We start from the raw sequence: 25,842 nt of genomic DNA on the forward strand, positions 1-25,842 counted from the left end.
TAGAGAATGTATGGATCAGGTGTTTACTTAAAGAATGAGTATGAGAAATACTTAGAAAAAAAGAGATGGATTTGTATGTGGCATTTATGGATCTGGAGAAGGGATATGATAAGGTTGATAGGGATGCTTTGTGGAAGGTCTTATGAGTATATGGTGTGGGAGGTAAGCTGCTAGAAGCAAAGATAGGGATGCTCTGTGGAAGGTCTCAAGAGTATATGGTGTGGGAGGAAATCTGCTAGAAGCAAAGAGAAGTTTTTATCAAGGGTGTAAGGCATGTGTACGAGTAGGAAGATAGGAGAGCGACTGGTTCCCAGTGAAGATCAGTCTGGGGCAGGTGTGTGATGACCTCATGGTTGTTTGATTTGTTTATGGATAGGGTGGTTAAGGAGATAACTCCAAGAGTTTCGGAGAGAGAGGTGAGTATGCAGTCTGTTGGGGATGAGAGGGCCTGGGAAGTGAGTCAACTGTTGTATGCCGATGATACAGCACAGGTGAATGATTCAAGTGAGAAACTGCAGAAGTTGGTGACTGAGTTTGGAAAAGTGTGTGGAAAGAGAAAGATGAGAGTAAATGTGAATAAGAGCAAGGTTATTAGGTTCAGCAGGGTTGAGGGACACGTTAGTTGGATTGTGAGTTTGATGAAGAAAGACTGAAGGAAGTGAAGTGTTTTAAATAAATGGGAGTGGACTTAGCAGGAAATGGAACCATGGAAGTGGAAGTGAGTCATACGGTTCTGGGAGTGATGAAGAATTTATGGAGAGAGAGAACATTATCTCGGAAAGGAAAAATGGGAATGTTTGAAGGAATAGTAATTCCAACAATATTGTATGGTTGCAAAGCACAGGTTGTAGATAGGGTTGTATACAGGAAGAAGGATGTGTTGGAAATGATATGTTTGAGAACAATATGTGGTGTGAGGTGGTTTGATTGAGAATGTAATGAAAGGGTAAAAGAGCAGTGTGGTAATAAAAAGAGTGTGGTTGAGAGAGCAGAAGAGGTTGTGTTGAAATGGTTTGGACATTTGGAACGAATGAGTGAGGAAAGGTTGGCAAAGAGGATATACGTGTCACAGTGAAAGGTTGGCAAAGAGGATATACGTGTCACAGGTGGAGGGAACAAGGAGAAGCGGGAGATGGAAGTGGAAGGATAGAGTGAAAGAGATTTTGAGCAACTGGGGGCCTGAAAATACAGGAGGGTAAGAGGTATGCAGGGAATAGAGTGAACTGGAACAATGTCGTATACTAGGGTGAATGTGCTGTCAATGAACTGAACTAGGGCATGTGAAACATCTGGGGTAAACCATCGATAGGTCTGTCGAGCCTATATGTGGATAGGAAGCTGTGGTTTTGGTGCATTACACATAATAGATAGAGACTGAGTGTGAACAAATGTAACATTTTTCATCTGTTTTCCTGGCACTACCTTGCTGATGCAGGGGGTGACAATGCTGATCCTGTTGGGCACGGTGGTGCTGGGAATGGATGAAGGCACGCTACATACAAATCCATTTATTTTTCTAAGAACTTCTGGCACACATTCTTCAAAGCAAACACCTGATCCACACATCCTCAACCACTTCTGAAACCACACTGCTCCTCCCCAATCTGATCCTCTGTACATGCCTTCATCCTCTCAATCAATACCCTCCTATATAACTCCCCAGGAATACTCAACAAACTTATGCCTCTGTAGTTTGAACACTTAACTTTATATACAAGTGTGTATGTGTCAGAAGTGGAGAGAACAAGGAGAACTGGGAGACTGAGGGAACAAGGAGGACTGGGAAACTAATGAGGTGAAAGGATGGAATGAAAATGGTTTTGAGCAATCGGGGTCTGAACATGCAGGAGGGTGAAAGGGTGTAATAGAGTGAATTAAAACGATGTGGTATACTCAGGTCAATGTGTCATCAATAGACTGAACCTGGGCATGTGAAATATCTGGGGTAAAGCAAGGAAAGGTTAGTGGAGCCTGGATGTGGAAAGGGAGCTGGGGCTTTGGTGCATTACATATGACAGCTTATGTATGGATGTGAGTGGATGTGGCCTTTCTTCCTCTGTTTCCTGGCTTTACCTTGCTGACACAGGGGGTGATAATGCTGTTTCCTATGGGGCAGGGTGGTGCCAGGAATGGATGAAGGTGAGCAAGAATGAATATGTACATAAGTATATACAGTAAACCCTCAATTTAATGGATTAATCGGGGGAAGGGGGTGTCTGTTAATGCCGAAAGTCCATCAAATTGAGAATGTAAACTACGGGCCATTCTTCATACTATTTGCCATTTCCCGCACTAGCGAGGTAGCGTTAAGAACACAGGACTGCGCCTTTGAGGGCATATCCTCATCTGGCCCCCTTCTCTGTTACTTCTTTTGGAAAATTAAAAAAAAATGAGAGGGGAGGATTTCGAGCCCCCTGCTCCCTCCCCTTTTAGTCACCTTCTACGACACGCAGGGGATACATGGGAAGTATTCTTTATACAATATCCCCTATATATATATATATATATATTTTTTTTTTTTGCTTTGTTGCTGTCTCCCGCGTTTGCGAGGTATCGCAAGGAAACAGACGAAAGAAATGGCCCAACCCACCCCCATACACATGTATATACATACGTCCACACACGCAAATATACATACCTACACAGCTTTCCATGGTTTACCCCAGACGCTTCACATGCCTTGATTCAATCCACTGACAGCACGTCAACCCCGGTATACCACATCGCTCCAATTCACTCTATTCCTTGCCCTCCTTTCACCCTCCTGCATGTTCAGGCCCCAATCACACAAAATCTTTTTCACTCCATCTTTCCACCTCCAATTTGGTCTCCCTCTTCTCCTCGTTCCCTCCACCTCCGACACATATATCCTCTTGGTCAATCTTTCCTCACTCATTCTCTCCATGTGACCAAACCATTTCAAAACACCCTCTTCTGCTCTCTCAACCATGCTCTTTTTATTTCCACACATCTCTCTTACCCTTACGTTACTTACTTGATCAAACCACCTCACACCACACATTGTCCTCAAACATCTCATTTCCAGCACATCCATCCTCCTGCGCACAACTCTATCCATAGTCCACGCCTCGCAACCATACAACATTGTTGGAACCACTATTCCTTCAAACAGACCCATTTTTGCTTTCCGAGATAATGTTCTTGACTTCCACACATTCTTCAAGGCTCCCAGAATTTTCGCCACCTCCCCCACCCTATGATCCACTTCCGCTTCCATGGTTCCATCCGCTGCCAGATCCACTCCCAGATATCTAAAACACTTCACTTCCTCCAGTTTTTCTCCATTCAAACTCACCTCCCAATTGACTTGACCCTCAACCCTACTGTACCTAATAACCTTGCTCTTATTCACATTTACTCTTAACTTTCTTCTTTCACACACTTTACCAAACTCAGTCACCCGCTTCTGCAGTTTCTCACATGAATCAGCCACCAGCGCTGTATCATCAGCGAACAACAACTGACTCACTTCCCAAGCTCTCTCATCCCCAACAGACTTCATACTTGCCCCTCTTTCCAAAACTCTTGCATTCACCTCCCTAACAACCCCATCCATAAACAAATTAAACAACCATGGAGACATCACACACCCCTGCCACAAACCTACATTCACTGAGAACCAATCACTTTCCTCTCTTCCTACACGTACACATGCCTTACATCCTCGATAAAAACTTTTCACTGCTTCTAACAACTTGCCTCCCACACCATATATTCTTAATACCTTCCACAGAGCATCTCTATCAACTCTATCATATGCCTTCTCCAGATCCATAAATGCTACATACAAATCCATTTGCTTTTCTAAGTATTTCTCACATACATTCTTCAAAGCAAACACCTGATCCACACATCCTCTACCACTTCTGAAACCACACTGCTCTTCCCCAATCTGATGCTCTGTACATCCCTTCACCCTCTCAATCAATACCCTCCCATATAATTTGCCAGGAATACTCAACAAACTTATACCTCTGTAATTTGAGCACTCACTCTTATCCCCTTTGCCTTTGTACAATGGCACTATGCACGCATTCCGCCAATCCTCAGGCACCTCACCATGAGTCATACATACATTAAATAACCTTACCAACCAGTCAACAATACAGTCACCCCCTTTTTTAATAAATTCCACTGCAATACCATCTAAACCTGCTGCCTTGCCGGCTTTCATCTTCCGCAAAGCTTTTACTACCTCTTCTCTGTTTACCAAATCATTTTCCCTAACCCTCGCACTTTGCACACCACCTCGACCAAAACACCCTATATCTGCCACTCTATCATCAAACACATTCAACAAACCTTCAAAATACTCACTCCATCTCCTTCTCACATCACCACTACTTGTTATCACCTCCCCATTTGCGCCCTTCACTGAAGTTCCCATTTGCTCCCTTGTCTTACGCACTTTATTTACCTCCTTCCAGAACATCTTTTTATTCTCCCTAAAATTTAATGATACTCTCTCACCCCAACTCTCATTTGCCCTTTTTTTCACCTCTTGCACCTTTCTCTTGACCTCCTGTCTCTTTCTTTTATACGTCTCCCACTCAATTTCATTTTTTCCCTGCAAAAATCGTCCAAATGCCTCTCTCTTCTCTTTCACTAATACTCTTACTTCTTCATCCCACCACTCACTACCCTTTCTAATCAACCCACCTCCCACTCTTCTCATGCCACAAGCATCTTTTGCGCAATCCATCACTGATTCCCTAAATACATCCCATTCCTCCCCCACTCCCCTTACTTCCATTGTTCTCACCTTTTTCCATTCTGTACTCAGTCTCTCCTGGTACTTCCTCACACAGGTCTCCTTCCCAAGCTCACTTACTCTCACCACCCTCTTCACCCCAACATTCACTCTTCTTTTCTGGAAAGCCATACAAATCTTCACCTTAGCCTCCACAAGATAATGATCAGACATCCCTCCAGTTGCACCTCTCAGCACATTAACATCCAAAAGTCTCTCTTTCACGCGCCTGTCAATTAACACGTAATCCAATAACGCTCTCTGGCCATCTCTCCTACTTACATAAGTATACTTATGTATATCTCGCTTTTTAAACCAGGTATTCCCAATCATCAGTCCTTTTTCAGCACATAAATCTACAAGCTCTTCACCATTTCCATTTACAACACTGAACACCCCATGTATACCAATTATTCCCTCAACTGCCACATTACTCACCTTTGCATTCAAATCACCCAACACTATAACCCGGTCTCGTGCATCAAAACCACTAACACACTCATTCAGCTGCTCCCAAAACACTTGCCTCTCATGATCTTTCTTCTCATGCCCAGGTGCATATGCACCAATAATCACCCATCTCTCTCCATCAACTTTCAGTTTTACCCATATTAATCGAGAATTTACTTTCTTACATTCTATCACATACTTCCACAACTCCTGTTTCAGGAGTACTGCTACTCCTTCCCTTGCTCTTGTCCTCTCACTAACCCCTGACTTTACTCCCAAGACATTCCCAAACCACTCTTCCCCTTTACCCTTATATATATATATATATATATATGGGGTAAACAATGGAAAGTTCTATGGGGCCTGGATGTGGAAAGGGAGTTGTGGTTTCGGTGCATTATTACATGACAGCTAGAGACTCAGTGTGAACGAATGGGGCCTTTGTTGTCTTCCTAGCGCTACCTCGTGCACATGAGGGGGGAGGAAGTTGTTATTTCATGTGTGGCAGGGTGGCGATGGGAATGAATAAAAGCAGACAGTATGAATGATGTACATGTGTATATATGTATATGTCTGTGTGTGTATATATATGTATACGTTGAGATGTATAGGTATGTATATCTGCGTGTGTGGACGTGCATGTATATACATGTGTATGTGGGTGGGTTGGGCCATTCTTTCGTCTGTTTCCTTGCGCTACCTCGCTAACGTGGGAGACAGCAACAAAGCAAAAATAAATATATATCCTAGCCTGAATCAGTCACCAATTTTATCGACCAACTCCTAAGGGTGGATTAACATTTGGGTTGACTGTGAATCGACTGCCATAAGGATTCAAACCTATGGGGTAGACCCTGGGCAGCCTGAGAATGCATCATGTTCCAGAATGCTAACCGTTACACCACAGAAGTGGCACTCTCACTGGCGCTCTCACATAATGTTCCTACGAGCTCTCTCTATCTAATGTTCCTTGCTATTACTTTTAGCTATTGCTCCTACCATTTTCCCAAAAGGCAGAGCTAGCTCTTAGTGTTCACTGCAGAAAAATTAAGTTATGAAGAATAAGCTGTATGAGTTAAAAGTTGTCAAGTGTTATGTGTGATAAGGAGAGATTGCATGTTTGCGGACAGATTCCCAGCAGTCCATGTGTGGATGAAGTAGAAAGATAAGACAGCTACCTGATTCAGAGGAGTGCAACTAGACAAACACTGAAGTGTTGGCTCACTATGCAGCCATTACTAAGCGTCCTGATACCAAGGAGGGTGATTCTGGTAATGCACCTTCTGTTTATTGACTGCCTACCAACAACTACCTAATAAAATCTTTAACTTTTTTCATTCCTATTAACATCCCCTTCCCTTCCTCCAACCCCTTCCTAGAAACATGTACCAAGTACTGAAAACCCATTTCCATCACTGTTTGGTATGTCTACTTTTTGTTATCTAACAGGGTAAAGATCACATACCTTATCCACCATAAGCTTAGCAATGCGAGCAATATGAGGCACAAAATCACAGCTCTTGAGAAGAATATTACCAGCTCCTTCAGACTTTTCCTCAGTGTTAGTGGTTGGAATAGGTCCTACAAATGCCCAACGATACCTGGAACAGAAAAAATAGTTTTTGTTAATCTGAGCAACACTTGAACCCCTCAAGTGTCACTTAAACTAATCAACATTCGGCTTACAATTATCTAGCATAAAGTTTCATATATAAGGATTATTCCAGTAAATTTGGTCCTTACACATTTCTGCATATCTCTCAATTCTAATACCTCTCTCTCACAATACATTCTTCCATCTTGATCAAGCACTAACACCTACATGTGGGCAAACATCCAGTAAAACTTGGTAAGAAAAATGATCCTGCTTTGATGCACATTTATGCAAGGAGCTACACATACTTATATGGATGTACAGCTGCAATGAATGATACACATACAAAACAAATGAGAAGGAAGAACTATTTTCTAATGGAAAATTGAAAGAACATGGAGAACAAACCAGTGAGCATTAATCTTCCAGAGGTGCACTAATACTGAGATGATAAAGTACAATTGCAAATGAATGAAGAGGACAGCCTTCAAAAACAAGTATAAAGACCCTTACAAAAAAATACGGTTAAAGTGAAACTGAAATAAAGAGGGTGAACATTTGTTCAATAATCTACATGCCATGCAAGCCTAGTCACTAAAGGAAGATTTGCAAGATGGCAATCTCTGAATAATAACAAGTTATATAAATGTTCTAGCAATCTCTGAATAATAAGTTATATAAATATTCTGAGACAATGTCTCCAGATGTGATCTCTGTTATACAAAAAATGAATCAGCATATAGCACTGACTCTGTTGTCCTCGTGTGTCCATCTGTAAGTCGATACTATTTTACTTTAGGAGTTTATAAGTTTTCTCATTATGGCTTAGTTGCGAATAAAGCTGATGTTGCACGTGGTTACGTTAAGCAAAGCTTCTGCATATTTCTTAATTACAGATGATAATTCATATTTTGTTACAGAAATACCTCTAAAATCACAAAAGCCTTCCCTGAAAATTTTTTGATTTTCTTTATTTCAATTATTTCCTAATGTGATAAGTAAGGTGACATAATTGCTCTAGATCATCTAGAACTGAAAAGAGGTGGGCTTCAGTCCCTAAACTAATTGTGTGGAATTGTTTCAGTCACTCTGGTATAGAGTGAAGTCCCCTAAGTAGCAGGCCTTAGCATGATGATAAGACAATGCCACAACCTTGTGAGAGGAGTTCAGATGTTCAAGAAATTTGAAAGAGTTTGAAGAGCTTGGAGGATAGTAGGTAAAACAAGAAAAAAGAATCATGCTGGTTGACACAAATCTAGAGCCATGTGACATGGCATTGTATGCAATAATTTCTGTTACATTTTAGTACTACTCACAAGGTCTGTATAATAGCTACATAAAATCAATCTACAGATTCTTGGGACTTAATCAGAGGACATGGTTCTCATTCTCCTTTTAATCTCCTCAAAGATGAACCTGAAACCTCAAATCCTATTTACTTCATGACAAGGAGCAAAGAGTCAAACTCAGCAAACATCATAAATCTGAAACACCTCTTTGTTTTGGAAACAAAGTTTTGTCTTATAATCCAAACACTTACATCTGAAACTGTGGCAAATGCTGTGCAGGGAGAGCCAGCATCAGATCTAGTAGTTTACATGCAGCCAAATACAAAGTGAGCCAAGCAGGGTGATTATGTGCATTTAGGCCATTCTGAGAGCTAAACACCCATGATGAATCTAATGTAGACAGTCGCTTCAGGTGAGAGCTGAAATAATTCCAAAACATTAAAACAACTGAATAACTTCAGATAAAAGAATACTGCATCTATAACAAATATGTGTTCATCACATTTCTTAGACAAAGAAATTCAGCTTTAAGAATTCAACTTACCTTACAATTATTTCAACATTTAAATATCAACTATCTTACTTATTATGATATAATTTATTATGAAAATCTTTCCAATTCTTTGATGATGCACTTTACAGAAAATCATATGCAAACCCTAGTTTCAGTCTAGCACTACATCTCTGAAAGTAATATCAAGTTGGAAAATATATACATTCATAAATGAAATTTTCAAATCAACTGTGATGAAAACAGGCAGAGTTAGATTTGAAATCGGATATCCTTTAGCTGCTATCTACAATTAACTCATGCAATACAGTTAAGGTTGCACAGCTGTGGTAGTTCTGTCTTCTTGCAAAAATCTTATGAATGAGCAAGATGTTATCTCTATGATAAAATCACATACAAAAATAATTTAATGTTTGATGCACTCACCTTTGTAATTTCATAAACTCTGAACAAAAAAATACATTTGTTACATTTTTCATAATAGGTAAGTAGAGGTCTTAAAACTGGTATTTTGAAATAATAATGTATTGCACCATTCTGAAAATTCCAGGTTACATAATACTCATGAACACACAGTATCATGTGTAGTGTTAATCTTAAAAAACTAAAAATTTCAAGGGTTATTTGGAACTGAAATTACACTTCAGTGAAACACCCAAGACTAAAAACTTTTGGAATTTGTATATGTATAGTCCAAGACATTCATGTCAATCCAAGCATCAACCCAAGTTAGAAAATAAAAAAATTACCCCTTCTTCACACTTCAGCAACCTGTACTCACACTCATCCCATAACAGACATGACATTAACATAACATATATAAAGAGTAATGAATCAACAAGTGCTACACAACTACCCTCGCAATCCAGACTTAAACTCTACTACACCAGATGCCCACACATAAATTGGTTTGAGGTTATACTCCCAAGCCATGTTCAAGATATAGTTCCCTTCAATAATTCTATGAACAACCCATCTCTACAATACAAAAAGAAAAAAAATTCATGCCCAAGATGCAACTACCACAGTGAAGACATGAAACATATTTCTTGACTGTCCTACACTCTCATTACACACCACGACATCTCTTGATCTGTGACCCCACCTGGTGGACATAGCAAATTTCCAGTGTGCTGTGGAAGCTGCACAATTTGAGGATTCTGGGGTAGGAGAGTAGAGTAAAGTAAGCATATATCTGGTTTTTTTTGTTTTTTTTCGCCTACCTATTTGTTTTCCCTTACTTCAGAAAACAAAGCCACAGAGGAAAAAATCCTTGCTTGGCTACCTCATCTGTCCATCCACCCTCCCTTTTTATGAGTAATTCTCCATGAGGGGAAGATTTCCAGCACCTTCCTACTTCTGCTCTCTCAGGAACTTTCTATGACACACACAAAAAACTGATACTCAAAATATAAAAATAGATCAGGCCATTTCATCAACTTTAAAGAAATACTTTGAAATGATCCTGTTGCAAACAGAAATATGAAATATAGCAGTATGATAACATACATCAATAAATAAAACTCATCTTAACCATTTCGAACAAATAATGCTTGAGTTTGTTTAATGAAGCATGAAAAGTAATGTATCCATATTCTGTCAGTTGCTGAAGGCATTCTGTAGTTAACCTTCAATGAAATTTAATTTCCAAAGCCCAATATATAAGGTCATAGGTAAAAGAAATATAAGATAATTATCTGCAAAACATAATAAATCCTGCACTTCCATAGCCAATAGTATAAACAAACATGAAAAACATGAGAAAAAGCTTGTTAAAAATCAATAAGATCAAAGCATCTTATCGATTAGGAAACAGTTAACAGGGATAGTTGAATAAATAACAATTAAACAGAGTAGTACTGCAATCATTCATCACATTTATATAAAACATTATGAATAAATGATGCTTGAGTTCTTACTATAAAGCATGTAAAGTAAAATTATCATAATTTTCTTCATTTGTTCAAGGCACTCTGGAGTTACTCTGCTAAGTGCATATATGTGTATATATGCATGTGTCTGTGCATGTGTATGTATATGTATGTATATGCTGATATGTATATATACGTATAAGTGTGTATATGGGTGTTTATGTATGTGTATATGAGTGCATAGGCCATTCTTCATCTGTTTCCTGGTGCTACATCGCTGACAAGGGAAACAGCGATTATGTATAATAAATATATATATTATTTATTCATTCTATTTATTGTACTTTGTCACTATCTCCCACGTTAGCGAGGTAGCACAAGGAAAGAGACAAAAGAATGGCCCAACCCACCCACATACACAGGTATATACTTACACGTCAACACACACACACATACACATATGTATAAATTTCAACATATACATACATATACATAAACAGACATATACATATATACACATGCACATATTTATGCATGCTGCCTTCATCCATTCCTGCCGCCACCCCACCACACATGAAACGACAACACCTTCCCCTTGTGTGCGTGCCAGGTAGCACGAGAAAAGGACAACAAAGGCCACATTCGTCCACACTCAGCCTCTAGCTGTCATGTGTAATGCACTGAAACCACAGCTCCCTTTCCACATCCAAGCTGCACAAAACTTTCCATGGCTTACCCCAGATGCTTAACATGCCCTGCTTCAATCCTTTGACAGCACATCGACCCCGGTACACCACATTGTTCCAACTTACTCTATTCCTTGCAAGCCTTTCACCCTCCTGTTTGTTCAGGCCCCGATGGCTCAAAATCTTTTTCACTCCATCCTTCCACCTCCAACTTGGTCTCCCACTTCTCCTCATTCCCTCCACCTCTGACACATATATCCTCTTGTCAATCTTTCCTCACTCATTCTCTCCATGTGACCAAACCATTTCAATACACCCTCTTCTGCTCTCTCAACCACACTCTTTTTATTACCACATATTTCTCTTAAACTTTCATTACTTATTTGATCAAACCACCTCACACCACAAATTTTCCTCAAACATCTCATTTCTAACACATCCACCCTACTCCGCACAACCCTATCTATCGCCCATGCCTCACAACCATATAACATTGTTGGAACCACTATTCCTTCAAACATACCCATTTTTGCTTTCTGAGATAACGTTCTCGTCTTCCACACATTCTTCAATGCTCCCAGAGCCTTTGCCCCCTTCCCCACCCTCTGACTCACTGCTGCTTCCATGGTTCCATCCACTAGAAGCAGTGAAAGCTTTTATCGAGGATGTAAGGAATGTGTATAAGTAGGAGGAGAGGAAAGTGATTAGTTCCCAGTTAATGTCAGTTTTCAGCAGGGGTGCGTGATGTCTCCATGGTTGTTTAATTTGTTTATGGATGGGGTTGTTTGGGAGGTGAATGCAAGAGTTTTGGAGAGAGGGGCAAGTATGCAGTCTGTTGGGTATAAGAGGGCTTGGGAAGTGAGTCAGTTGTTGTTCGCTGATGATACAGCACTGGTGGCTGGTTCGGGTAAGAAACTGCAGAAGTTGGTGACTGAGTTTGGTAAAGTGTGGTCATAAGCAAGAGATAAGACACCTAAGAAAATATGCCCTGATCTTCCGCACCCAGTACTATCAAAACACATGAAACGTCAAGTACAATCATATAACACCATGAAAAGTTATTTTGACTGTAGGATTTTAAGTAAGATTAACCCTAGGCAACCAAACTTAAAAGAATAAACATGTACTGCACTAAGTAGAAGTTTTATGATTACAGTAATGTGCAATTATTACTTAATTAAGCTTTATCATATTGAAACAGATTTTTCCTTAGTTGGGCTGCCCAGAACATTATCGTATCATGAAATATTAAACCGAGCCAAGCATATCTATTTAGAAAGGAATTAAAACTTTTTCCTAGTATTATAAAACATGCTATCATAAGCTAGTCAAACTAGTAATTCATAATCCACATACAGAATACCACATTTCCACATGCATTGCTCATTTTGCATTATATCAATTAACAAGAGGCTGCTAAACTTCTACAAAGTTCAGATATTCATGCACTTGTAAGAAAGATCTGTAATAACACTATATCATTATTGTTAATATTCATGCACTTCTTGCTATTACTCCACATTTATATGTGAACGATTAAATGTTCAATACAGAATTCCGAGGCTGGAACAATGGCAAAATGTTTATGAGAAAACCACTTTTAAAAAGAATCATTGTGTAGCTGCTCTTAATAATGTAAGCACATCTTATTAAGAAAAAAAAAAAAAAGTGTGCTGAACTGACTTTTACAGACAAATTTTCCTGATCTTTAACCAAGAGCACTTCTAGTTAATTCTGTCCCTTAAACTTCCCTACTCTCTTCTGGCCTGCTCAATTTACAGCTAATTTTCTAACTGATAGAGCCACTCTTTTTGGCATCTCATTTTCTTTACATTCAATAAGGGTGATTTTTCACCCAGCCCTTCTCCTACCTCTTCAACTGAACCTATGCCATTCCCTGTATTCTCTTCATGCAAAGTCCTCTGTGTTCTTTCCCAGCTCCAATTGAGCAAGGAATCTGGCACAGATGGCATAACCCCCTTGTCTTTAAGTAATCTCTTAGCTAGCTCCAATCCTTGCTCCCCTATTTCATCTCTGTTTACAAATCGAGACTTTTCTTTCATCTTGGAAGCATGACTTAGTGTAGCCTATACCTTAAAAAGAAGACAGTTCCAGCTCTTCCAACTATCAACACACTGCCCTCATTTCCACTATCTCTTTAGTCTTTAAAAATATCTTCAACTCACTTTCTCTAGCAAGCAAAATCCCATTTCCTTTTTTTCCAAATTACCAGTCTGGCTTTTATAATGAGAGGTCTACTGGAGATCTTCTATACTATGTGACTTGTCTTTAGTTCTCTCCTCAGGAACTTTGGTGAAACTTTTATTGTGGTCATCAACATTTCCAAAACATAGAGTGTGACACAAATCTTTGCTTTCTAGACTACCTTCTTTTGCTTTTTCTGTTTTTCTCTGTTCCCTAAAGCATAATTTCCTCTCCAGCTACTCTACTGCTACAGTAGCTGTTGTAGCCACTTTTCCCTTTAAACTTATCAACAGTAGTATTCCTCAGGGTCCAACTTTTAATTCTATTAACTTTTACACATGCTTCCACCTTCCACACTTCAACTCATCTTCCCTTCCACCTCACTCTACAATTAATTCTCTTCTTGCATTGAACATATTTCCCCTCTCAATTTTAAGCTCTGCAGCAGATTGGAGATATACTAACCTGAATGCATCAGTTGTGCTAAAATGCAGTCTTCCCATTTTTTTTCTTTGTAAAGTGTAACTCATTTCCTCCTGTTCAATTTCCAAACCTCAAAATTAAATCATGTAATTACCTATTGGCAATGACCAAGAAGTGAGTTTTCAATTCGTGGAGCCCTAAATCTTGAACATTCTTTACTATCATACAATCTTTTAAATTTCCATGTATTGTCCACATTTACCACATCCTTGTTGGGCTCATTCCATTCATTTATCGGTCTTACAGTATAAAAGTACTTCCTTACATATTTTTGTAATAAGGTTCTAGCTTATTTCATGTCTTCTGGTTGTTCTATCCATACATCTTTCAAAGAACTGTTCACTGTGTACCTCAGCAGTCTGGTTTAATATCTTCAAGGTTTTGATGAAGTCATCCCTCACTCTTCTCTCTACCATAGTGCACAAATCTAATGCTTCTATGCTTCCTCTGTTACTCAGCTCTCTTAATTCAGGTACCATCATTGTTGCCCAACTTAAATCTTTCTGCTTTTTAGATGCAGTGGCCAAACTTGAAGAGAATTTTCTAGTTTGGGCCTTAGGTAGGATGTGAAGAGCTTACAAAATATTTCATTTTCCATATGTCTAAATGATATTCTAACATTTGCTGGCAAACAGTTTGTCTTCCTTACTATTCACTTAATCTGGGACTCTGGCAATTGGTTAGAGACAACATCAACTCCTAATCCCATTTCATGAACCAATTCTTGCAGCTTATACCCTCCTGGTTATATTCATATTGAGGCCCTCTTTCACTGTGGCACATCCTGATTACTTAATATTTCCTTAGGATGAATTTCAACAACCATCAATCACAATAACTTTAGAGTCTGTCTGGGTACCCTTACATAATTATGCAATCCTCCTCACTTTTCACTTCCCTTATTACCTCTGCATTATCTGCAAACAAATTCAAGTAGGAGTCCATACCTTCAAGCAATTCATTCACAAATACCAAGAAGAGTAACAGTCCCAGAAGAAAACCCTATGGAATTCCATTGGTGACCACCCTTTTCAAGAAGGCCCTTATGGCATGTTTACTCTGTTCCCATCCATTAGGATAATCTACCCATCGAGGGAATCTCAACCTTATTTCTGTCTGGTGATCATGCTTCTTAATCAACCTCCTATGCAATTGAGTGTCAAATGATTTCTGGCAGACCAGATACAAACAATCCATTGAGCCTTCAGTTTGGAATAAAAAAAATTACTCTCCCATTGAAATCTATGAGCGTTGCTATACATGGCCTTTGTCTGAAACCATGTGGTCTCTGACTTAAGTAATTTCTCCTCACCAGGAAGTCACCTATTTTTTCTAATTACTCCTTCCAGTACCTTACAAACCACACTCATCAGGGAGATTCATCTGTGATTAACTATTTGTACATTACAGGGAGAGAGTTTTACACTCATGGGGACCCATTTCTTGTGGTTTTTTTACCATCAAAAAGACTTTTAAATCTTTGTATGCTGCCAGTGTTCACTTGCTTAAATCATTTCAAGTATATACCTACATTACATCAAACCATTAGATCTTTACATTCTTCTGAAACATCATCTTTCTCAGCTTGAGATCATGGCCTCTGATGACTCTGGCAGTGTATCTCACAAAGAAATGTTCACTGTTGCCATCATCCAATTGATTCATGAATTGTATGCTGTTATCAGGTCATCCCTCTCCCTCCTTTCCTCAGATGTGGACAGCTGTGTAGCCTTCAACTTTTCATTGCAGCTAAGCTCTCTTGCTTTCACTACCATCTTGGATGCTATTCTCTGGACCTTTTAAATCATCCATAAACATGTTTAGGAGAGAGTCTGGTCCTTTTGGCAAGTCACTTACATACAGCAAGAATATCACTGGTCCAACACCATGCCTTGTGGCACTCCACTTGTAACCTCAGCCCATTTCAGAATGTGCCTCTTACCTATGTCCTTCGTTCACTACCACATAGGTAATACTTAACCCAGTACAGGAGTTTACTCTTTATTCCAGCCTGTATCTCTAGCTTCTTAATAAAATCCAATGGGGTAAAGCATCAAAGACTTTTTGGCAGTTTAGGAATACAGTCTACTCACACAGTGTTTGTGTAAACATGAAATGAATTTGGTATTGTAACATAACCTAATTACTGCACTACTTATTTTCAGAATCAATGAGTACTGTCTTCACCTTGATGCAATAATAACTTTTTATATCTGTACTAAAATCATGACAATACAGTAACAACACATTCAATCAAATGATCAAATCAACCCAGTCATTTCTATCCTTAGGCACACAATATACCAACAAACCACTAACAAGTTATAACATTACTAAAGAAACCAGTTCTATCTTAGGGACAAAATATACCAACAAATCATTAGCAGGATACCAAGGAAAAATTAAACAATCAATAACAATCAACAAGCATGAAACATTAACATAAAAAATGCTGAATTTGAGCATGAAAGCAACTAATTTAGTTTAATGGGCAGATGCAGAGGGTATGCTTTGACTATAATTTATTCACCAGACTGATAGCTTACAACTTGACCAATAGTGCCATAAGCACCAAGAGATTGTGTGGTTAATAAATCTCAGGCATCAGTGATCAAGTGGCAAACCTTCCACCTAGTAAATAATTAACTGCAAAATATACCCATAATTGTAAGACAGCCTACAAGAAAAATAATAGTCATTCCTTCTGCAACCACTTATTACCTGCCCCCCTTCTTGCTGTTCGTCATCAACGCACCACCACCATCAACACAGGCAGGTAGGGGAAGAAATGCAAGCTATTATATAGAAGATATTCTTATAAAATCCTGGAAATACTTGAAGCAAAATAAGTGTAAGTGTATATAGCATTCTAAAATGAAAAAAATATGTGTAAGTACAACAGCTGTCAGTGCAAACTATATACATTAAAATCAATTATCATCAGTTAAATGTATCATATCTTGTAACAGCTTATGCAATACCAACACAAAAATGATGTGCAGAAAGGCCTGCTAACTTTATTCAATCACAATTTGCCCTTTTTCCAACTCACAGTAATATCTTAATCTCAATATGTAGTCTTCATACAAATAGCAATCTTTGTACTAGAAAGATGCCTTTGAAAATGGAAAACCTAAGTTCCTAGCATACATTAAAAAATTGAAGTGTTTGGCAAAATGTGAGATTTACAAATGCTGTATCTTTATGAAAAGAGAGAGTAGAGTACCTACCTTTCTACATATACCTACAAGGAAATTTTATTTCAGCAACACATCAAGTTCTTACTTCTCCTGGTAGTATAATAAACAGTCTTTCTAGCTTCCTGGTTGGGCTTATATATATTTCTGTATAATTCATTTTCTGCTTGTTACCTGGAATTCTTGCATATTCAATTATTCTTTATCTACCTTGAAATTCTCTCAGGATCAATATGTTTTCCTTATACCTTCAATTTGTTGCCGCATGTAGATTATCACATATCTTATCTTCTCCGTTCTATAGTTCTAGTTTTGTTAGCCTTTCATGACAGTTCATGTTCCTTAACTTCAATTCTGCTTGTGAAGTACTTCTGAATTATCTCTAATTTGTTTATTTCTACTTATTTCATTGGTGACCATATGACATAGCAGTATTCAATTCTATGTCTTGTTCTCATCTTTCATGCCTCAGGAACCCCTGTCATTTTCTCTGGGATCCACACAGCACTTAGAAAGCTGGCTATGTCCACTGGGTGGGACAACAGGTCTCAGAGTGTAGTGATAAGTGTATGTCTAAGTGAGAAAAGATTGGGGCAATCAAGCAGTAAGTGTTCTGTGTCTTCACTGTGGTAGTTGTATCATGGGAATGAAGATTCTAGAGATATGTTCAATTAGTGTGTGCATTATGCAGTAGGGATGAGTGATCTCGAGAGCATAAACAAGAAAGTGTAACTCAAGGTGTGTGGGGAGCATGGTTTCAGATGGGCGCATGACTGGTGGGGTGGTTAATACTGAGTGGGGAAGGTGACTGTTTAGTACTTGTCATGTCATTTTGGTGTGTAACAGTTTTTCCAGTGCTGTTGTTTGTTTGAGATGGGAAGAGGGGAAGGGGTGATATGTGAGTATATGATGCAGAAATGTGAAGCTGGGGTAAGCTTTTTGTTTCCATTAAGGGGTGGTGGTTAGTCATGAGTGGTATGATAGGAAGTTTCATTCATTTATAATTAACCATGGATCAATTTCTATGAAAGGGTTCTGGTGTTACTTAGGACCTTCCTCAAGGTTCCTGCAACTCAAGGCTGCACTATTTCCAGTAGTAGGGATATGAAGACTCCTTCGGAGTGATAAGTTCTTTGACGAGACAGTACTCCTAATGATGTTTGCAGTTTAACCTCAAATAACACCATGGGAGGTTCTACTGCTGCATACATTAAACATTTTCATCACTAGCTTTCTCTTTCTTGTTGTGAATGTTCCCAAAATCATATCAAACATTACTTGGCTTAACAGTGCTTTCTTCTCAATATGTTCTCAGAGCTCTAGTTTCTCAATATTGATGACATCCAAACCTTTCACATTTGTCTTACTTACTACTGTTTTCTCTCTTGGGTGTTTACATGATGTCACCAAAGTATTTTTACTTGTTCCATAACTTATCTGTTCAAATATACCTTTGTTAAATTCCATCAGATTCACTTGTCCCTATTAAAAAGGATATGTCCTTGGTACAATATTCAATAACAATGTGTAACTAAAGTACAGAGAGAGTAATACATCTTAATCTATTGAGATCAATAAAATACTCAACACAGCAGTAAAAAGAGACCTTGCTGACTTGAGTCAAAAGGACTCACTCATGATGTGAATGGGGCACAGCAGTAGAAAATATGCAAAACTACTTAATCATTTATCAAAGTAATCTACTGGAAACACCTGCTATAAATTGATGGTAACCTTGAATGTGCTGGACCAAGGATCTTGAAGATTAGGGATTTTTTGCATCACAGACTTTCAATGTTCTGACTGCATTTACACACATGAACGTAGAGAGAAAATGAGTGGCACAGATTAACTTCAAAACTGTTTATAAAAAAGTATGAAAGAAAGTTTCCTGGGTCTATCAAATAATATGATGTCTAAATGTTCGTATGCTGAAGAATTATAAATCCATTAAACAAACAAATTCCTGTCCATTGATATTTTCACTCACCTGAACTGCTCTGTATCTGTGGCCAGTTCTTGTTCCATCATGAGGAACACTTGCACAAGTTCTGTGATGATGACAGGCCACAGAGAAGTTACCCCACGGGGAGACAGCCTCAGAAGCAACACACGGAAACACAGAAGCACTTGAGCCACTAAAGATGGAACAACCTGTCCCAAGCGAGTTACTTCCGCAAGACGTTCTAGAATAACACATATAATGACCTAAGATATTGCTTCAAAGCTCAGTCAATGGCATCTAAATTTCTTAGAACTAAATGTTATGAACAAAACCAAATAGATAAAAGAGAAAAGCATTTGTGGAACAACTTTTGCACTTACAAAAGATTGATTTTGAGCTTGTGAAAAACATTTATTTAAGCTAGACTTTTCACTTGCCCTCCACTTTCATTGATTAACTTAAGTGAAGAAGAGGACAAATAATTATGCCACAGTCACATTCAATGCACAAAAAAATGAATCCATAACGCATCCCAAGAGCAGTCTAAAATCTGCTTTAAAAAAAGATGCTGTTGTTACTCAAGCAATTCAACTGCACATGACCAGCTATTATGTCAAACTTTGTCACCTAATTGCCATGCAACTAGCTTTTCTCTTAAAACTCATCAGAAGGAGCAGTGGTGAGGTATGATTAAGGATTAGCCAATTCAACTGATAAGGTTGTCAACTAAGCCAGTCTGAACTGACTTCAGAATGATTTTTTAAGGGCTATTCTTCATTCTGGAGCAAAGCTACATAGCATGTGAGACTTCCTACTATCTTCAAACCCCATTTCTAGCCATTACTTGTAAAGGTACAACAAATAATCAAGAAAGAATATAATATTTCATAAGTGCAAGTGGTTATTAAACCATCAATATTTGTTTCATAGTTTTGATGTCAGTGATTTTTTTCCTTTGAATTTCTTTTCTTCAAAAATTCAAATTTACTGAAAGGTTTTCAAACACAAACAATCAATAGCTACTTCTTAGTTCAGAATCAAAGTCAACAAATCTCTAATGAAAAAGATGTTAATCAAGAGAAAAACATATAACATGATATAAGTCCTCCACTCTCCACTCCCTTAAAAGAAGTCATCACTTGTACATATGTGCTGGCTTACCTTGAATTTCTGGGATATAGCGCATATACTGGTCTGTTTCAGAGCAGAAGATAGTAAATGCCAGCCTCTTTAGTAGTCCTGCTCGTGTCTCATATTCAGATTCTTTGCTTGAGAAGAGACTTAGTGACCCTCCTTGGGACATGGAGACTCTACCTAGATATTAAAAGAAATGACCCAAATCAGTACTGATTAACAAAAATCATGCATTTTATACTCACACATAAAGCTAGCTATTTTAGCACTTTAGCAATATCTCTTCATAAGTAAATGGTGTGCCACTAAAGTATGAGCTTGACATGTAAATATGAAGCTACTAAACTTAACACACTAAATTTGTGATGTAATGATTAGGGATCATCAGAACATGAAGTCTGGCTCCTGAAGTAAAATAGCATTCCACCAAAACCTGCAGTCTCATAACAAAGAAATGTTGATCAATCATTATCTTAACACTCTATTTCATAGTGTGAATCAAGAACCATCATACTCTCAAACTCCATTCTAATACATCAGTAGTGAAGATCCATAATCATTACACTGCTTCATGAAATGCATTCATAATAATATGAATACTATTCCCTACTATGTATGACATAAGGCACATAAGGATAGCAAGCATAATCTCAACAAGGACTAACAGAATGCAAATATGATGCATCAATCTTAATACTGCCCTCTGTCAAAAAATACATAGCCAATCTATGACACTGTCATCTAATGTCCTAATGGTGAGCTTCCACAACTATCAAACTTTTTGCTGTTTATAAGTTTAGAGACTATCATTTTTTTAAAAATGAGATGACACATCCAATAGAATCCCCTGAACAGATGACACATCCAACAGAATCCCCTAAACAAAGCTGTCTTATTTATGCTAGATGCACACCTAATTTAGGAGAGCATATTTTGGAAAATAAAAAATAACGACCATATATAAAGGTTATGAATACAGGGCTGTGGTTTTGGTGCATTAAACATGACAGCTAGAGAATGCATGTGAGCAAATATAGTCTTTCTTCATCTGTTCCTGGCTCTATCCCACTAACCCAAGAGAGGGCAGTTAAGCATGAAAAAATAAAGGTTTACGTGACTGGCTGACCTATATAGAATAAAAAATATTTTTCTGTATATATGTGTGTGTGGAGTGAAAAAGAAACTGAGCAATCGGGGCCTGGAATAGAGTGCAAGGAATAGAGTGAATTGGAACGATGTGGTATACTGAGGTCAATGTACTGTCAATGGACTGAACCAGGGCACGTGAAGTGTCTGGGGTAAACCATGGAAAGGTCTGTGGGGAATGGATGTGGATAGGGAGTTGTGGTTTCAGTGCATTACACATGACAGCTAGAGAAAAGATCACAAATGAGTACATGATCTAGTGAATTCCTTCTAATCCATAGGGAAATGAAATATTAAAAGTTTCCAAGTGCACTTTCGTGTAATGACCACATCATCAGGGAGAAACAAGAAAGAGAAATATGGGTCAGTTGATATATAAGATAGAACATAGCTAGGATGCCATTTGGTAAACAATCACTAACTGAATGGAGGTCAGGTGCATTCAAGTCTGGCAATGTGCGCATCATAAAATTTTATTAGGTGGACAAATTTCATCAACAATAAAGCTATCCCATTTGTACAGACCTTCACTAATATCAATGTTACAATTCTTTGTGTATTTGATAATAGAAGATTAAATGATATTACTCATGGTAAAGGAGTTAGACTTAGCAACTGAAATGGCATTATTCTAGTACATACAATAACCATAATTTTTAACAGGATTAAACACGACAAGAATCAAAAGCCTTGTTCAATCATGTAAGAAACTATGATCATTGTACTCCCTGGAGTGATGCCATCTCAGTTATTAATTCTAACTCCTATACCATGAGAAATATCATCGAATCTTCTATCATTAAATACACAATAAAGGGTAAATACAATATCAACTTACTCAATAACTCCTTAAACACACTTTTATCATGAGTGCATAAGTAATCAACAATGATGCGCCAATATGTAAGGATGGGTGGAAGCATCATAAAGGCCTGTGGGTCTAACAGAAGATCCAGAACATCTCTGCGCCAAGCACGTACAGTATACTGGTATCCAGAAAGTGAAGATATGAGCTGAGAGCATGCTGCAAAGGCTGCCATATTACTTCGTCTGAAAAGAAACAACAATTGGTTTTACCTATGATTAAGAGTAAATTCCTTTAGAGCCTCATAGATCAATTGGAGGTTTTAAAAATTGAAAAACACTTCTCTTAAAGGCAGTGTCCTGCAAGACAAAGATTCTCTTGGATATCTCTAAACAAAATCAGTTAGGACCTTAAGGGTTAAGACTTTGTAACCCTAAGTATTTCTGGTGAAGAAGCACTGGCCTTCCTCATCCTATACTAACCAGTGATCCAAGGTAGCAGAGGCTTGCTCATATTGGGCCACTTTCACCCAGTCAGTGACAGCCACACAGATGACACCATTCATCCACTCACTTCCAAGTATTCAGCAGCTCAAAGTTCATAGATTGCAGGGATCAACCCAAATACAGTCTCATCTGTTACAGAAAACAGAGAAATACAAGAATACCCAAACTAAACTCCTTGCGAACTGATGTCAAACTGATAAAAACCATCGGTCAGCAGGTGATCTCCCTGACACATAAGGAGTGAAATCAAAATCTATTGAGCATTGAAGGTTCAATTCTTCTAGAAACTCTGGTCTCTTAAACAGAATCTACAGATGTTAACTTACTTATTCATTACTACCTAGGACCTCTTTCTAATGCCTTCAGCAACCCAAGGTTGTGCTACCTCCAGTAACAGGGAAATGTGGACTCCTTTGGAGTGACATGTTCTTTGATGAAACTGTACTCCCAATGATGCCGCCTCATAAAAGGTGACTTCACTAGTGATCTAACCTCCTGTAGGCAAAGCCTGGTAACACCACTGATGGTAACAAATTTTATGTAACATCAGAATCAGAGTCCTCCAGTCAAAAGGAAGAAGGGCACTATGGCATACAAGGATCTGACAGGGTCTTTTGATCTATAACAAGGGATCCTGTAATTTTCTCTGAAGGAAGGAAAGGGGATTGAAGAACATTAGAAAAGCCTTGCAGCTGTGAGATGGGATCCCAATGTTACTTACAATGTTTCTCAAGTTGTACTGGGTCCAATGGGAAATCTTTACTATTAGTGAAAGCTTTGAAGAGATCTCCTTTTTCTTTAGGCCACTGGTGTTTACTAAAAAACAGCAAGGACCAGCTGGGGCAATAAGAAATTTCAGTCAGTGCCACAAAGGACTTGTAAAACTGTATACATACAGAATCATTGTACAGAAAGCTATCTTAGTACATAAAAGAATTATATTCAATCTCTACAATTCATATACAGCAGATTGGTAATCCAAGTACTTTCCGCTATGCTTACATTCTAATTCAGTTATTCTTCTCCTTTTTCACAAGAGAGGCAAGTCGAGACACATGCAGCCCATGGACAGCATGAGGAATACTGCTCCTCTAGGCAGAAGCGCATCAAAGGGAAAAGGACTGTTAAAAGCCTGAAATGGGGTGGGGTCAGCCTCTATAGAGCATGAAGTAGGCTTCTGTTGCCTGCTCTTTTGTATGGTGGTGGGAAAATCAGAGCATCCTTAACTGGTGATGTATCTCATATGCAAGGTCCTGCATCAATTGCTGGTCAGTTGATGAAACAAGGGAACTCTACCCTTCTTTTGCTTGCGTTTCAAATAGTGGGTTTTCAAAAGATTTGACCTTTTCTTTGGCAAGGTAAACTGAGGAAGTACCCACTGTTCGAAAGGCCAACTAGCAAAAATGAATGCAGAAATCTACATCCTTTGCACCAAGCACATCACACAGGCAAGAAGCATTTTGAAGAAGTTCAGCCACATTATCAACACAATAAATATGGGTTTCATCAACTTCAGGGTGGCACACATAAGTGACAATTCTACGCACTCTGGTTTGGGCTAGAAATGAAGCTGAATCCAACAGGATGCAAAGATCCTCTTGTAAACATAAAAGGGATCTGAAGACTTTGTTCAGGAAACACGAGATCATACGACAAAAATTAAAGCTATTCTTAATTACCTAAATCCTATTCAAGTCAGTTGGTAGACCCCCCTTCCTTTCTTCTTGTAATTGGTCAAAAAAAGCTGAAAAAATGTAGCAATCAAAAAGTGCAGTAAAAAATACCTAAGGTAGTTCCAGATGCAGGCCCAAATCATATTAAAAACCTTTGAAGTGGAAATCAAATGTTTTCACACTCTGTATCACGAGCTCATCCCAAGTACCTACCAGACACAACTGATACATGATATGGACCTGGTTTGGGAGCGAATAAATGATAAACCATTTCCTCACTCATATTATCAAAAGATGGTTTATGGTCATATCTCCTTAGGATGAATTGTGGGTTCAGAGCGATCTTGTCATATGAGTTTACCATAAGTCATGAAACTTACATTGCACCTTAATGTTTTATATGCCAATGACCATTAACTTCACTGGCTTCTTGGTGGAAGGGCAAAGGCCAACATTTTCTCTTGTGAGGACCATCCATTATCTAAAATTCACTTGCATATCACTGGTATACAAGCCAAGGTAAAGGGACATTGTGGATGAAAGTAAGGCTATTCTATATTGACTCCCCTTGTAATGGCTCAGGAATCAAGATACCTTGCCTTAGCAAGGTTCCTCATCGTACATTATGAGCTCCAGGTATCACTGGATTTATCTCATAAGACAGGAGCTCAAGACAAGACCCACACCATAAGAGAGACAAAAAACTCCTGTCGCAGAGCTGGAATGGAAAAGTTAGCTAGTGCTTACACAACTCTTTTACTTTAGTTCTTGTCTCCAACCAAACATGCCAATGAGAAAAAGGGACAAACTCAATATGCCCATTTCCAGTGTAAAAATCTACCTAATATCATCTTATCAATCTAAATTCAAAATCAATATATATATATATATATATATATATATGATCCCTGGGGATAGGGGATTAAGAGTACTTCCCACGTATTCCCTGCGTGTCGTAGAAGGCGACTAAAAGGGGAGGGAGCGGGGGGCTGGAAATCCTCCCCTCTCGGTTTTTTTTTTTTTTTTAATTTTCCAAAAGAAGGAACAGAGAATTGGGCCAGGTGAGGGTATTCCCTCAAAGGCCCAGTCCTCTGTTCTTAACGCTACCTCGCTAATGCGGGAAATGGCAAATAGTTTGAAAGAAAAAGAAAGAATATATATATATATATATATATATATATATCTTTCTTTCTTTCAAACTATTCGCCATTTCCCGCGTCAGCAAGGTAGCGTTAAGAACAGAGGACTGGGCCTCTGAGGGAATATCCTCACCTGGCCTTGTTCTCTGTTCCTTCTTTTGGAAAATCAAAAAAAAACGAGAGGGGAGGATTTCCAGCCCCCCGCTCCCTCCCCTTTTAGTCGCCTTCTACGACACGCAGGGAATACGTGGGAAGTATTCTTTCTCCCCTATCCCCAGGGATATATATATATTTTTCTTTTTTCTTTTAAACTATTCGCCATTTCCCACGTTAGCGAGGTAGCGTCAAGAACAGAGGACTGGGTCCTTTTTTGGAATATCCTCACCTGGCCCCCTCTGTTCCTTCTTTTGGAAAATTAAAAAAAAACGAGAGGGGAG

The 25,842-nt window shown here is 38.6% G+C and overlaps 1 protein-coding gene across 2 annotated transcripts in view; it reads right to left on the bottom strand.

The window, feature by feature from the left end:
* The window catches only part of LOC139755360 (protein DOP1A), an 83,955-nt gene that overhangs the window by 13,849 nt on the left and 44,264 nt on the right, over positions 1-25,842 (bottom strand). Inside the window, exons 16-21 of one of the 2 annotated variants that reach the window (XM_071673537.1) lie at positions 22,121-22,332; positions 20,164-20,316; positions 19,048-19,243; positions 16,582-16,596; positions 8,356-8,523; positions 6,687-6,822 (exon numbers count right to left, since the gene is read on the bottom strand). In XM_071673537.1, coding sequence (XP_071529638.1) covers positions 6,687-6,822; positions 8,356-8,523; positions 16,582-16,596; positions 19,048-19,243; positions 20,164-20,316; positions 22,121-22,332 — 880 coding nt within the window. The remainder of the gene's footprint in view (positions 1-6,686; positions 6,823-8,355; positions 8,524-16,581; positions 16,597-19,047; positions 19,244-20,163; positions 20,317-22,120; positions 22,333-25,842) is intronic. The other variant, XM_071673538.1, reaches the window with a different exon arrangement.

This window comes from Panulirus ornatus, chromosome 19 (assembly GCF_036320965.1).
Source record: "Panulirus ornatus isolate Po-2019 chromosome 19, ASM3632096v1, whole genome shotgun sequence".
In the NCBI taxonomy this organism is placed as follows: Eukaryota; Metazoa; Arthropoda; class Malacostraca; order Decapoda; family Palinuridae; genus Panulirus; species Panulirus ornatus.